General features: G+C 35.1%; 1 protein-coding gene across 1 annotated transcript; it reads right to left on the bottom strand.

Moving 5' to 3' along the window:
• On the bottom strand, positions 1–9,097 carry GJA1 (gap junction protein alpha 1). Its single transcript, XM_072408828.1, has 2 exons — positions 8,947–9,097; positions 1–5,043 (listed from the first exon to the last, which is right to left on the bottom strand). The coding sequence occupies exon 2, from the start codon at positions 5,025–5,027 to the stop codon at positions 3,888–3,890; it is 1,140 nt and encodes a 379-aa protein (XP_072264929.1). The 5' UTR covers positions 5,028–5,043; positions 8,947–9,097; the 3' UTR covers positions 1–3,887.
• Between the last annotated feature and the right edge of the window lie 7,769 nt (positions 9,098–16,866).

Here is a 16,866-nt window from a genome sequence, read left to right as displayed (position 1 = left end):
TTTTACTAAAGTAGAACTTTACTGTCTAAATTAAAAACTTTGGAAACCATATGTTGATGATAAACCATGAAAGCATACATGTGATAGAGTTGTAATCAACAGTAGTTGATGGAAAATAGTATATACATTATTTTTCTGTACGGCAGATCATTTTATTCATAACTATTTAAAGTAAAACATTACATCTGGACCTTTATTATTGTATAATGGCATTGTGAAAAGTTGATTTGCTTTTGCTATACTGAGATGTTTAACCCCAGATGCTGTAAAAGAGTTCACACAGCAAATTTAGCAGATGCAGTGTTACTTAATAAATTAGTTATAGGTGTTTTGATAAACAAGTATAATTCCAGACTCGCTTGCATTCTAAACACATCCCAGTGCAAATTTTACAGTGGTTGCAACAACCAGATCATCAATAAATGTACAAAATGAGTCTTTAAAAAGTAATGAATTTTAGTTTACAGTACATGATTGCAACATTATCCACAGTTGTGGGCTTTTTAAAAGAAAAGGCAAACCTTCTAAACTTGTATAGTTAAACATATATCAGAATGTCATATATACATATAATTGTAGCTATCGCCTGCCATATGCTACACTGTCTGCTATGTGCCTAGCCACTTCATCACTGATATCACTTTATTTGTATACCTTTTTCACTATGTTACCAATGTTTGGTAGATTTTAATGTTCATACCATACTGATATATGTATATCTGCATTTAGAAAGTCACTTTTCTCCCCTAAAGGCCCATCCATCTATACAAAATCATGTTCCAGCTCCAAGCATTACTGTTAAGTTTCTCACATAGAAAACAGATAAAGTGAATATGCTTATTACTACACTATTTCTATCATTCAAGCTTCTTATGGTTACACCTTAAAAATTAACTCAGTTAAGCTTTAATTTTTTCACTGAAAGACACACACATAAGCAACATTAAAATATCAAATGCAGATCATTCATATCCTAAACATAATACATTAAAAAAATATGATTCTGATAATGAAAATGAAATCTAAACAAGCAATAAACATACGCTTCAATGGCACATTACGGTAAACACCATATCATCAACTCGTCTCTGAGATACTATTTTGCTTTATCGAGCATGCAAAACTCTCTTAAACAAAATCTAATCATATAGTACAAAACAGCTGTGCTGTGCCTGGTATTTAATGATGAGCTTTGATCAGTGAAATAAAGGCCTTTACATTCTAAGTGCAAGGAGCAATGTGCAGTAACCCACAGCAAACAATCAGAAATCATATTTCATTAGACTATGTAAGATTACAGGAAGCTTACTTCTGATTGGTTTCTAAGGGTTATGAAACATCATTGTTATTTGACCTATGGTATTATATAAAATAAATTGAGTATGACTGCTTGCAGTAAGTCAGATAAAGTTTGATGTAATCTTGTAACTGTCTGTTTATCCTAATATAAATACCATTTTAAGTCTTCACAAAGCATTGGGGGATCCTAAGAAACCACCTACACTTTATGAGTGCCACTATACATATGCATCGTGATGTCTCACTGCTGAGAGTGCCTATTGGATTAGCAGTTCTGTATATTCAACAAACAGATTAGCACCCATTGCACCAGTAAATGACAGTTTAAAGTAAACCTACATAAATTTTATGCTAATCAAAGTTAAGGAAAGTATAGCACACGCTTGCCACCATCCCCATCCTTACAGGTATGTCACTTTCCTTTTAGGCACCAAACAGTGGACTTTAGAATGGACAAGTTTGCCTATGTATAAAAGAATGAGAAACTATGCTGTTAGGATGTTAGAGTAGAAGACACATGGTGTCTATAGTCTCCCTCCTTCATTGACAAGCTTATCCATAGTGCAAGTTTACTTTAGGCCTCAATTTAGCACTTAGCAAGAAGACATCTTAAAAGAACTGTTTTCTTACTTACCAAGGGATTTAGTAATAACTGAAAAAAATATAGTTGAATCCCAGCTTTCATAAACCTAAGTCTTCTGACTTAAGTTTATGTTTTTTTTATTTTTTATTTTTTTTTATTCAAGTTGTTGTAATGGTTGTATGAAAAAATAAAGACATCAGGAAAAGGAAACACTTTATACAGCATCTTATAGACCTCTACCGTACCTCATTTTGTCCTGCTAATATATCCGACATCTTTACAGGAGATAATTAGAGCAGGCACCTATCTATGATCACTAATGTACATTGGTCACTGTCAGTATTGATATGTAAAGAATGTGTATAAGTCAAGGAAAACCATATACACAGAATTTAAAAATAATGCATCACTAGAATTTATCTGAGAAATGCACTGCAGGAAATATATTCAAAAACCAAAGCATCATATTTTGAATAATTTCCTTTTGTGCTACTGCTGTCAAAGTAGTGTTATCAGTCCTAAACATAAACAAGGAAATTAACAATGCGGTTTTGCTTAAAGAGTGAATACGATCAAAGTGAGAGGTTTTGGAAAGCATGACCATGAAAGGTCTAATTATTTGTCCTATGACCAGGAACACAGCAACAGGGGCCTTAAAAGTTACAGTCATGGTCCTAGAGGGTTGCCAGTTCAGACCTAGACAGAAGAATGATTCTCTTTCTTCCCCTCATTATACCATGGAGGAGGAGAAGTTGCTATATGTTAGACATTTATAACAGTGTAATATTTATGGGAACTTACCATTGGATTTTAGGGCATATTTTACAATGGGTACCAAATGTTAACTTACTCCTTTTACCATAATTGCAGAAATATTTACCTTATTTAACTTTTTTACTTAAATTAGTCTGAAGAAACCCTGTATGACTGCTATAATTATAAAGTCAATCAACACTTTTTCCAATGTGGGCTATCACCTTTAAAAAGTACATCTCTGCTTCAGACACCTTCTTGAAGTTATATGCAGGTTGTTTTACTATACTTGCCATTTTCATCCAAAAAGTTTTTTTCATTTTCCTAAGGGTCCCATGCAATGGCATTATGTCAGAATGGGTTGTGTCCAGTTAAAATACATGAACAGGAGGAAACTACCATGTTGGTAGAATCCATTTTAATCTGAAGTAAACTAAAGCTTTCAAATGTATGTTTTAAGGGCAAAGGAATGTTTACTGACTCATGAAGTGTGTGGATTCACATTCAAGGAAAAAGGAATCATGATAACAGCTACATATACATTGGCATTTCAACTGCTTTCAATAACATGTTCACAGTGATGGCTAAAACTAAAGTGACTGTTGCAGAAAAAAAAGGGAAAGAATATGTGAAAATTAGGTTCAAGCAAAAATCTTCTAATTCTTTAAAAGATGCAAAATATTTATCTTGGTAATTCCAGATAGTGGTAATTAAGACAACGTGTGCAATGTCTATTTTGTGAGTCAACATTTTGGTGGCTAATTATCTAGAAGAAATCATTGTGCACCAGCTAACTGTAATTATTTACTCACAATAGACACCCAAGGAAATTCACAACTAAATAAAAAACCCCTCATAGTAGACCTAAGCTCTGTTTCAACCACAATAAGGCCAAAACTGTTCCAGACAGTCAGAGTATTATTTATCTACTTTACAAGATATTCCACTTCTTATTTTAAGTATTTCAGTAACCACCAATCAGAGCTGTAATACCACTAATCACATGAACAGTTCTATCTGTGTCGACTGATACAAAACATGTTCTTAATCTAAATAAACATATGCTGCTCCTTCTCTTGGAGTCATTTAGTACTAAGAGGAATGAAACCTACTGCTTCAACATCAATATGTACCTCCGACATAAAAAGTTTTAACAAAAAAAGTCTTTCAGTCTTTGAAATCTCTGCATTGAGACTGTGAAGTACCTCCTCCACTGAACAAAGTTTGCCTTCTGATAATCTATAAGGATGAACTAAATCTCCAGGTCATCAGGTCTGGGCCTGCTGCTTGCATGGCTACTTGCTCTGCTAGATGGCCTGTGGTCCAGTATACTGAGAGGCTGCATTTCATGTCCAGGTGGTATTTTTTTGACATTCTGGTGTTCATCTGGGAAGTCAAATGGCTGAGCATGGGTATTTGAAATAGTGCTTCCAGCTTGGCCCATCCTGTTTTGTTCTGCACTGTAATTAGCCCAGTTCTGTTCACTTGCTTGTTTGTTATAATTACGACAGGAAGAAGGGTTTCTGTCTTCAGTAACAAGCTTGTAACCAGGTGGTGACATAGGTGCAGTTGGAGAAGAACAGCCATTGAAATAAGTATACTTAGGGGAACCACAATCCTTGGCAGGATTCACAGCATCATTTGTGGTGGCATAGGGGTCCCTCTTTCCTTTAATTCCATCCTTGATATTTTTGAAAATAACATAGAACAACTCAATAATGTTTAAAGCAAGTGATACTAAAGACACCACCAGCATAAAATAGATGAAAATTGTTTTCTCAGTGGGACGGGAAAGGAAGCAGTCAACTTGATGTGGGCATGGATCTCTTTTGCAGGTATAGATAGCTTCTAAACGGAACCCATAGATGTACCATTGGATAAGAAGGAAAGCAACCTCAAAAAGAGATTTAAACAGTATGCTTATCACATAAGTGCGAAGTAGACCACCTCGCATCTTAACCTTTCCATGTTCTTCTAAACCATATTTGTATTTCTTTATTTCAATTTGCTTAAGATGCATGTCCACATTACCTCCATCATTCTGGGCTATTTTAAGCTCTTCTTCTTTTCGGTTTAGTTTCTCTTCTTTGCGCATCAAATAAAACACATGTGCTAAATATAGAAGTGTAGGTGTAGAGACAAATATAATTTGGAGAACCCAGAATCGTACATGGGAGATTGGAAATGATTTGTCATAGCAGACATTTTCACAACCAGGTTGCTGAGTGTTGCATCGAAATGCAGATTGTTCATCGCCCCAAGCAGACTCTACTGCAGTGCCCAATAACAGGATCCGGAAAATGAACAGTACTGACAACCACACTTTCCCTCCAGCAGTGGAATAAGCCTGCACTTTATCAAGGAGTCTTCCTAAGGCACTCCAGTCACCCATCTTTAAAAGCTGTTACCTAAAATGAAACAAAAAAAAACAAAAAAAGATAAATTTACAGTAATAGTAAATGAAAAAAATTATCTTCATTTGCATTCTAAAGTTAATATTGTTTTATGTTTATTCCAATGAAAAGCTGTCCAAAAAGAACAATATATGGTTAGTAAACACATAAAAGCAAATTTTTATAGGATAAATCAAATGCTGAAAAACTGAGAGGCTTTAAAGCAGTGATGACCAACTCCAGATCTCAGGAGTGTCGAATAGGCTATAATTTTCATATATACAGTCATTTTGTGACTCCTTGTAAACCACCCTTACTAAATTTACTGCTGTCTGGTAGAGGAATACTAAAAATATGTGCAGGTCCTAGTCCTTGAGAACTGGATTTGAACACCCCCATTGTAAAGTATGCAAAATAAGAAGTTTCACCTGGCATCTGCTATGTAAAAAGAACTTGAAGGTTGAAAGGTTTGTGGGGTCTGTCTGCATGCAGCTACTATATTTTTTAAACACAGGCAGAGATAATGAATAGAGGTAATAAGTAACAGATAGTAATTTGCACTGCTTCAGAATTTAAAAGAATGACTGAAATAGAAAATAAATAAGAAAGACAAAAACAGGAAAGTGGGAATAGCGAGGAATAGAGAGAAGATTAAAACCGTAAGGGAATGGCAAAAAGGAAAATGTGAAAGTGTTAAAAAGTTTGATAGAGTTAAACTTGGAATGGAAGGGGAGAGTGTGATTAAATAATGGAGAGAAAAATAGAAGGATAGTGAGAAACAGATCAATAACAATAGTAAATAGGTGTGGAAGGGTGAAAAAAGGGAACAAGAAAATGTACAGGGGTATGTAAAAGATAAAAAGAAATGCAATGAAAAGGCAGAGAAAAGAAAAATGAGGAAAAAAGAATGAGAAAGTGACTAAGAGAGAGAGGGAGAGAGAATGAGAGGGGGAGAGAAAAGAACATCTAAAGAAAAGCAGAAAAGATAGGAAAGTATAGAAAAGGAGGAGAGAGTAGAGGAAGAGTGAGGGAGAGGTGTGGACAGTGGAGAAGAAGGGGAACGAGCAAAGGATAGAAAAACTGAGTAGAAGGGATACGAAAAGTTTTATGTGGAGGAGAGGGAGATGAGTGTTGCAGAAAGGAGAGGAGGCGAGGAGAGGCGAGAACACAGAATGCAAGGGAAGGGAATGAGGAAAGGATGAGAGGAGAGAACACAAAGTTAGAGAAACACTGGAGGAGAATGGAAAAGAAAGGAGGCAGTTAGATTAGGGGGTAAGAGAGGAGGATACACAAAAAAGTGCGCAGGAGAGAAAAAATTGGATAAAGAGAAAGAAAGAGAGTATGAAGAAAGGTGAACGAGAAAGAGGGGAGAGAGGGGGTATGGAAGCAAATAAGGGAGGAAGGTTGTGCAACAGCAAAAGATGGAAATCTGTAATTCCAAATGTTGTATTCATGAATTCTACACATCTTTTAAGCACATGAGGACCATTTAGAGCATGTTTCTTTGTTCATAAAAATCGTGCTAGCAAATTTGACTCATGTATGGATCACTACTCCAATGACTCAAAAAAGTAAAGATGTAATAATGAAGCAAAGAATGCTAAATTTATTCTGGTAAATGATGCTGTAGTCCTGAGGAATCCATGGATCAGATTAGTATTATTATGAGATTATTAGTTAAAAGATTGATTAGTGGGTTTTAAACAATTACACAAAGTTTCCTTCATGTTTCTGTTCTAGGGGTATAGCAATAAATTGGAGTCGGTATAGATTAAGAAAAATATTTGAAAAATTGTCATGTCTCTTAGGTTATGTGTTACTTAAACCACAATGAAGATCTTAATATGTCAACTATGTTGGGAGCAACTATGTTGCCTTGTCACAAACACAACACTTTAGACTTTGCTATAGGGGCCAAAAACTGAAAACTCAAGCAAAAACAATTTTTTTATCAAAATAAAAATGTATAGCTTACAGTATATAATATTCTCCTTCGTGTATCCCATGTGATATTTTAGGATGATACTCTGTGTTCCCTCAAAGAAAACAACTGTCTGGAATCAGACTGAACTAATTACTTCACTGCTGATAGCCAGGGGGACTGCCACGTACAACAAAACAGGATAGATAGATAGATAGATAGATAGATAGATAGATAGATAGATAGATAGAGGAATAGATAGATAGATAGATAGATAGATAGATAGATAGATAGATATAGATAGATAGATAGATATAGGGATAGATAGATAGATAGATAGATAGATAGATAGATAGATAGATAGTAGGTGATAAAAAAAAATCAAATTGGCATTATAAAATCCCAACTTCTGTAACTACACAGTGCACTGTTAAATGCACAGCATAAATGCACATTTAAAGTATGTTGTGTGCATCAATGATTTCTACATTGCGCACACACACAATCACACATTGAATTACTCCCACCAGCTTACCAAGATATAGGGGCCATATGGAAATTGGCAATAGTGGAATATGCCAATATGGAAATATTTAGATTTCTGAATTTCTAAGGCAAAAGATGTAATAAACACAGTAAAGTCTGGAAGTGTTAGTAGTTGAAAAGCAAAGTATGCTTAACAGATGTTTTAATGGCAAAGCACACAGAAAAGTTCTGATTTGTAAATGGGAAGCAGGAGGATAGCATTGCAATGTGCAGCCTGGCTCTCCTCTCTCATTACACAGGACAGCAGGGAAATGTGGGCATGACAGCCACTGCACAATGGATTTATTAACTGCTAAATCTTACTCAGCAGGATTACTGACAATTAGCGCTTGTACATAGTAATATGAAAATTCCAAGTCATGCATATTCTTCTGGATCTATAAACCTGGATCAGATTTGTTAAAATGCTGCTGTAAAACAGGATAACATACACGTCTGTTTTTGTTTTGCCCTAGATTTAAAGCTGGTAAAATCTAATACCATACAAAGTAAGGGAAATATTCAGCTCCTAACAGAGTGGGACTAACCACACAGTCTGTTAATCACATAACTGAGCAAAAGTAACATTGCACCATTAATCTATACCTAAAAAATGGCTGGCATATTACCTGAGAAAGTTTTGTGTCCCTGGGATTACATATATATAAATCAGTTTCATTTATGGCAAAGTCAGCAGTAGAGAAGTGAAGTTCAAAGCAACCGACAAGATACTAGCGGAATTTTAATTTGTTGCTAAGGGTTACATCTGTCATCATCTTGTTATAAAAATATATATTTTTTAGAATGAATCTTATGTATAGATGGAACTATAGTGTAGATTGCTATCATATCAACCTTTTAATTGCACAGTAAAATAGTAAATAGTAAATTGTGCCAATAAATTGTGTAATTCCTATAAAGAATTGCAAGATTTTAGACTACTGGTACATTTTCCTGTAAAGCCTTTGCTTGGAAAAACTTATTGTAGCATCAGCAGTAGTTGGCACAGAGGTTGATCACTGCCAGGATACCAGGCACCCAGGGACAAAATGCTGCTGGCAGACACAGAGTGCCCTACATACCACATATACACTACCATGGTGATGCATGTACATGATTAAGAACATAAGCTGGATAAACTCATTCTATTTAAATTACAATGTAATGTTAAAAATATGTTTTCAGACAAGTAAAATGATTGTATGCCAGCAGTATTAGCACCCTGGAGAAAAGACAAATCCCTTTAATCCCGAGCATTCAAAGAAATTAACTGAATCTTTTTCCAGTGAATTACACTGGTCCATTACATCCAGTAAACTGTAAATCATCAGTATTTATATTCAGCACTAACATGTGAACTGTTCAGTTTTTACTGCTGAAAAAGTTTATGGTTTATTTCTCCTTCAAATACAAATAAATGTATTTAAAATTAAATAACACAAAGAAAAGCATAGATATGAGCCACACAATACCTTTCTTGTCCAATGTGCTGAAAACAAACTCCAGGGAGTCCTTGGAAAGCAGAATGAAAAAGTGACAGCGTGTCTTTTTAAAGTTTAAAAGCCTGTTGCTAACTTCAGACTTCCTTCTGCTAAAGAAAGTTGTTGAACTTTTTTCAGCTGACTCTATCAAGGCTTTTAAAAAGTTTGCAATGTTCAACTCCACCTACAGGATGGACAGCCTGGACAGAAAGGGAGGGGACAAGAAGCAAAGAAGTGATTAAGAAAGAAGTTCAGAAAAAAGTTTTCTAAGTAGCAAGGACTATGGAGAAATAAATGCTATAATATAAATATATATATATATATATATATATATATATATATATATATATATATATCTTATTGTTTTATTTTTTTTTTTTTTTAGAAGAAATTGTAATAATAATTCTTTCTTTATTATATGTTGAACCTGAAGTTTACATATGCAGGGCGATATGTAAAATATTTCAGTGTTAGGTGATCATTTAAAGGGACTGTATTACAAACAAAAGAGTGCTGTATAGCAGGGATATTATAGAATTAGATCAAATAAATCCACGCTGCTATTTCTTATTTAGAAGTGGAAAATCAGAAGGTTTTGTCCCATCGTTCAAACCTCTCTGCTGACATCCAGAGTACATTGCATTTCACTGTAGTATTAAACTTAAAACTGGCACCCTTGGTGGAAATATGTTGAAGCCCTATTTTTAGTGACATATTAATTTATAACCAGATCTTTTTATTCTATTTTGGTATTTTTATTTGCAGAAAAAGGTTAAAAAAACACATTTAGATTTCTGTTTGTACCCCCAATTTGGAGAACAATTAAACAAAAATAAAGTACACCCCCACTTTCTATGGTAACAACTGAGAGAAAAGAGGGTTTCCTCTCATTTTCTGTTGTGTCAAAAAATGGGAAATTTGCCCAACAAGTCACATAGTGAACTTCTGTTTATATACCTATGTCATTAGGTGGGGCTGTATCTCATAAAATGTAACATTCCTTTAACAAACCCTTGCTGTCCGGGACAGAGTTTGTTACACACTTTACATGAGGACACGGCACCATCTAGTGCCCAACAATAATGTACGAAAGATCATTACAGAAAGTAACCCATCACAACCAACACAAAAGTTCAAAATACTTACTAATATATGGTATTTTTGATGTAAAAGTGTTTAGTAACTGAAATGTTTTGAAATGCAGATCAAGGTAATTATAAGATCAAATATTACTCTTCTGCTGCACTATATGAACCAACTGATGTATTATACATAGTATAGAATAAGATGGTATAATGAATAAACTAGTATACATTTGTCTTGTACCTTCACCTTCACTTTTACCTTTCTTATCAAAAATGTTAGTACATTAATGAATTTACCTGAATGGAAAAGCAGCAATGGGGGGTATTTATCAAGCAAGTCTTCTGTCTGCTGTATGCTATGCAGAATCCATAACAAGCTTGCTGTTCTTGGGAAGATTACCAATTAATTGGACTACTGTACCTAAGGATTAGGTTGGCAGTAAGGTTATCTGTTTTCTTTACCTATTGCATTTTTCAGCAACCCGTACAACATCAGCAAAAGTAATAGGATTGCATAAGTCTCACACCCATCCCCAGAAGTAAAAATGTACATTTCTTGTGCTAATCTAATGGTCTGTTCATCCTCAGCAGCTAAATAGAACATCCAGTACTTCTATGGATATGGAGGAATATGTACCTTGTATATTACTCTATTGGACAATACTGAGACATTTGCCCTGATTTATTAAAGCTCTCCAAGGCTGGAGAGGATACACTTTTATCAGTGAAGCTGGGTGATCCAACAAACCTGGAATAAATGTCTTCAAAGTAATTTGCTATTTGCTGGGAAATATTTTGAATCTTGGACCAGACCTAATCTATGTCGCTGTATCACCCAACTTCACTGATGAAAGTGTATCCTCTCCAGACTTGGAGAGCTTTAATAAATCAGGGCCTATCTGTGCAGTTAAGTTGGGAATCCATAGCCATGTGTAATTTATAGCTTTAACTCTACACAGGACACATCTGATGTCTATGACAAGCTATAATGCGCCTGCATGAAATATATGAATTGATCTTTTGATTTGTTTTTCAGACCCTTTGCAAGCTAATGTTTTATTAGCATTAGCTGGGATATTGCGGTGTTCATATTCTAGGTTTAAATCTGGGGCACAACATGAAGTTTGTACATTGTCCCCATTTATGTTTGCTTTCTTCAGATGATTCAGTTTTGCAGCCCAACCAGGTAGGATAATTTAAAACTAAACTCCAGATAAAAAAATAAAAATATAAACTGCTAATGTAAATTAAAAACACAGCTTTCCTGAAATGTTAACCTTTATTCTGGGGCTGATGGCCCCAGTAATCGCTTTTTGCCACAAGGTGTCCACAGTTGTACTGGATGAATGATGCCCAACATCATTTATCCGACTTCCAATCTACTCTGCCATATAGAGGTCTGAAATATACTCAGACATCATTATGTCAGTGCCATTTAGTTCAGGAAGAAGGACAACCAAAACCAACCTCTGTTTAGCATCACATGGTATGTAGGAGCCACAAAAATACAGAAAAAAAAGAATAATCATAATATAGATTAACAGTGCTAAACCATTTCTAACCAGTAGAGGGATCCTTCTACAAACCAACTGAAGCAGACCAATCACAGATGGCTAACTCTACTTTTTATTTTATTGTTTGTGAAGGATTCTTCCTTTTCCATCTGCAATTAGGCCTGCAATGTGCAATATTTCATAAATTAACCACAATGCCGGCCCATGAAGGCCACTGAAATGATATGATTACATGCAATTCTTTACACATTCTACCACTCAGCCCCCTGCTTGTATCAGGGCTGAGGGCTCTTCAGTGCGGTATGAAGACAGGGAGCAGCTGTGCAGCTTTCGGGAAGCTGTGTACTGTACCCTGGTAATTCCATCAGCTGATATACACTTGCATTGTTTAGAATAACACAAAAACCCAGTGATGACATCATAAAGTATGCATTTCTAATAGAAATTTTATAGAAATGATTAGGGGGGGGGGGGGGGGTGGGGGTTACTATGGAAGGCAAAATTTGAGCAGAATAGATTAATAAACTTCAACTATAAATTACGAGCCTATTGTAAAGTAAAATTAGCTCTATAGCACACCTTACAATATAAATTGATCCAATGAATATATAATAATGTGTAACAATAAATAGTACAAATAAATTATTTTATTTATTCATGTCATATTTATAAAAAGTACACACACACAATATAATTATATATTTACATACATTTTACCTGTAAAGTCAGATGAATACATTGACATTTTAATTCGCATTGTATTTTAAAAAACATTTGTAACAACAAAAGCAACAAAAGGCCACTGAGGCTAATCCCACATACTTTCCCACATGCCTGGGTTAGTTTATATTGATAGTCAACAAAAGTTTTTACTAGGACTCAGTGGAGTGTTTATACCTATGGGTTTGTGTTCAGGAGTTTACTTCAATGTGAGCTGAAGTATGACAGTAATAGAGGCTGCCACCAAGAAATTGGTGTGAACTAATCTCTATATCTGTAAAGCTTTTTGTGTACATTGTTATACTTAATAATTAATAAACTATTGGAAAAAGAGAAATTGTTTAGGCAAATATATAGATGCTCATTCACTAAGGCAAAGACTTGTAACCAAGTAAGTCATGAAAAGCAAAAAAAATGTATCTTTCACTGGCCTGTCTATATTGCAATGCAGTTACCATATTGCTCTGTCTCAAAAATAATGATGATAATATGCTCATATAAAGAACATTTTTTTCTATTCTGCAGATGCTTATTTTTTGGGTATGGTAAAAAGTAACTGGTGTTGGTTACTTTGACAATTTCTAAATACAGAAGATATTTGCTTTGTTGCTATGTTTGGTTTGTGACTGCATTTACAGTTTGCCATTTTAATGAATTTGCAGCCACATTAGTACGGATCATGGTTATGTGAATGTTCTTTTTTTCCCTAATACCCTCGGGAATACTGCTAACGCTTGCTAACATACACAGTGGCAGCATTCCCATTGCTTAGTGGTTGTCATTTAATACTGTGAGGGTACCTAAGCCCATGGTATTGGTGAAGGACGCTTTACAGAACCCTTCTACTAGTGGCTGGAAATTGACAATTTTGTAACATCAACTAGAATGAATTCATGGATTTCTGTAGGCAGGTGTATGTGATGTTTAAAGTTTGCAGCTGAACATGGGTGAGGGAAGTGGAGGGCAGAGGGCCTGAATCCAGGGGTATAGCTTTAAAAAACATTTGGTATTCTAGATACACTCTTTAAGTTTGAAAAAATGCATTAAAATACCCCACCATACTTATGTTCAATTAGGGTATGTTTAGACTGCAGGTGAAGTGGCAGTACGATTACTACCTCACCACCTCTTCCTTGGTTAAGAGGCATGTAGCATCTCACCTGTGGCAGCCCAAAAAAGAATGAATGGGGGTGGGCATGAGCGGTTTATTAATACTCACTGCTGCCTGCTTTTATTTGTTCAAGCACTGGTTCTTTAAAAACTTGAACATTGAAAACTTGAGCGGGTGGCTGGAAGATGTGTCGGACCTAAGGAAGTCACTAAGGTGAAATTACTAAAGGAGCTTAGGCTGTTAGAAAAATGCACCTAGAAAACCCAATTATCACTTTGTAGGAGATAACCCTTTCAGTTTGCTAAATGTAGAGGAAAATAAGTTTGCAATAGAAAACCCAATACCTAGTGCAAAAAAAAATTTCAAAAACAGTACTTTTGTTTGTTCATAATTGAATGGTTGAAGTCAGCAAAGCTTTCCCTCATTCAATAAGCTAAAATGTCCCTTGTAGAGTGAAATTACTGGGGATTAAAATGTATTTATAAATACCTATCCCTGGATCATTACTCAATCTGGAAAAAAACAACATATATTTGTAGATTTCCTTGGCCCTCCTATCTTCATCTGTTTTATTTCTACATGTAGGACTGTATTCACCAAAGGATGACACAGTATTAGTGTATACACAGTAGTACTATATTCCATCTATAAACCATCATTTCCTATCATTGGGGGCTTATTTTTTACAATTTCTTCTTTTAGACATTATCAATATACTCCAAAATATAAAAATATTTCATGTAAACGAAATGGTCCTAAATGAGCTATGTCATTTTGGGAGCCAAAGATTGCATACCTATAGACTTCAGTAGTTGGAAAATGAATGTACAAGTATAAACTTACACATATATGTTTATCAGATCTTAAAGTGAATATTTAGGTGAAAAACAGGGACAGACCCATCCACCAAGTCCTGGCTATTTTTCTCCACTTCTATGCCACTGAATTGTTCTCCCTGAACAAGTGAATGGCAGTCAGGTAGGTTTAGCAACAAAGCTGTCCGGCCCCACTAACAAAGCAATACTAAATAAATAAAAACAAAACAAAACAAAACACAGTGCTTAAATGGTGATTAGAAAACAAAAAAAAAAAAGATATGCCTATGTATGCCACCACACATTGACAACTTCTATAATCTTATAAATAAAATGTAACAGTCAGCACCTTTGGTCTGGGATATGTTAATTTATGTCACATTTATATATTTGTATGAGACACTCTTGTAAGGACAGAACCACTTTACCCAGACTGTGCCAGTTGTCCCTTGATATTCATCCATATACATAGCGTGGGTTTATGAATGTAACTAAACTGCTATAATAGGTATATGGTAATACAATTCATATTAGCAATCTATTACACTATTGCTTTTGGTCATCAAAATAGAAAATAAATATTGAATATGCTAAACTATTCTAAATGTTAGTAGCTGTGCATACAAAACAGTCTTGGTTTTATTTTCGAAGTCAAGATTTATTGGTACAATAATGTTCGTGGACAGTGACACCATGGGGGTCACCAATTCTACAAATCAGTGGGTGAGATGAGGCCCCCTAAAATACATGGCAGTACACCCCTTTACTATTTATAGACAACAACATCTCCATTTTCTGTGTTTAGGTTCATAGCATCTTAGAAGTCCCAGAGGTGCACAGTTCTAGTGATGAACGTTCATCTTATAACATTCTTGGAAAGATATTTCTCTGGTCCACCTGCAAATAAAATGGAGCCATTAAAAATTCAGTATACTATTATGTGGGTTTTCAAGAAACAAAATGTCTTCTACAAAAATATATTTATTACATCAAAGTACTGTGTTATTTGATTGGCTAAATATCACAGAAAATAACAAGTACGTATTTGAATTCAGGTTCCAGATGTAATATATTTACTAAAGCTATTTGATGAACCAATTCTCTTGTCAACTAATTCTCTGGAAAGCTCTGTCAAAACATGGATACTCTTGGCTTTCCTCTCAGAAACTCTCTGGAAAGTTTTGGTGTTTAGCCTTATGAAATATTAGGACTATGAATTAGAAGATTTTTTTTTCTGGCACAGCTGGGATATAAAGACTTATACTTTTTTCTGTTTTTGAGGTAGTTGACATCTAACTTGCTGAATAGAATGTGCAGTAATGTTCTAGCATGTCCCTACTTCCTATACCTTTCACTATCTACTGATAAATATTATAGCAAGTTTAATCATTTAACCTTGGCTGCATAGTTGTTCCAACCCTTTTCAACTTTACAGTAAGACGAATGATCCAGACCTAGAGTGTCAAACAATGAATGCTGCCATAGTACAGAAGATGTTTCTTACCAAGGGAAACTCCATTGTGGCGGACTATCTTTAAATGGCTAATTGTTGTTAAGCTTCCACAGTTGGCATAAAAAAGTGGTCCTAAACTTTATGGCAATAATCCCGTTACATTAGACCAACAAAACGATGTTCTACATAAGAGGATAATCTTAGCACAGCTGTTGGTGACTCTTAGGCTCTGTGCTTTCAGCAACAAAAATCTGGCCCTGCTGGTCCTAATATATTCACAAATGTATAACATTTATGGAGCTTCCGATGAGGGTAGGAAAAATAAAACACTAGGGTTCATTAGGCTGTTCACTATGCAAAGTGGCTTATCTCTATACAAGGGATAATTCACTTAGCTTAGTGAATGAGATGGAGCTCTGCAGACTGCAGCCATCCAATCACAAGAAGAAAACGTTTTTTTTTATATTTACTTGTATGTGATTGGGTATTCTTTGCAATTTCTATAATTTTATACATTAAACCCACATAATTTCAAATGGCCTTTACATTTTTTGTAAAATATATGTACTACGTTTCTGAAAAATGCTCATAATTGTATTACTTTTAAGTGTTCTGCTGTTGTTTCTTACTAAATCATCAAGAACATTTCCTGCACATGTGCTTTTCTTTACATTCCTACAACCTAAACCGTGGATATAGATTTGCTTGTAGCTCCACCTTCTGTGCAGAAAGAGTTCTTACACTACATGAAAAGGGTAATATATGTATTATGGCTACAGTATTGTAGCCATAAATAAGGACTGATATTATTTATACTGTTACTATTGCCCTATGCAATGTCTTGTTTTACAATTTTAAGGGTGACATATGCACCTTCTGACATTGCCCTTTAAAAGTTTAATTGCCCTCTCTGTTCTTGACTGTTCTGACAGTTCTTGCACTAGGGTGCCAAGGTAGTAAAGATTGAAGGGGAAATCTGCAGCCTCCTGGGATACATAAATCACATATTCCACGAGGTTGCAGGCTGCTCCCTAGGGTATATGGGGGAACATTCCAGGTCGACACTTTTCTTTCTTTAATTTTCAGGAAGTCATGTCAGCAGGAACTGAAATAAGATGGCATTGCCTGCTGTTCTGTCCACGCTGGAAAGAAGGATTCTGCGGGATTCTGCCAAGATACTTGGGTACTTACCTGTCATATTAGAGATAGACGT

This window comes from Pyxicephalus adspersus, chromosome 4, assembly GCF_032062135.1.
Source record: "Pyxicephalus adspersus chromosome 4, UCB_Pads_2.0, whole genome shotgun sequence".
Lineage (NCBI taxonomy): Eukaryota > Metazoa > Chordata > Amphibia > Anura > Pyxicephalidae > Pyxicephalus > Pyxicephalus adspersus.
The sequence above is the reverse complement of the archived record's forward strand: the minus strand, read 5'-3'. Positions and strand labels throughout refer to the sequence as shown.

Bases quoted from the DNA above. Each gene is read 5' to 3' on its own strand.
- GJA1 (XM_072408828.1), bottom strand. From the start codon at position 5,027: ATGGGTGACTGGAGTGCCTTAGGAAGACTCCTTGATAAAGTGCAGGCT.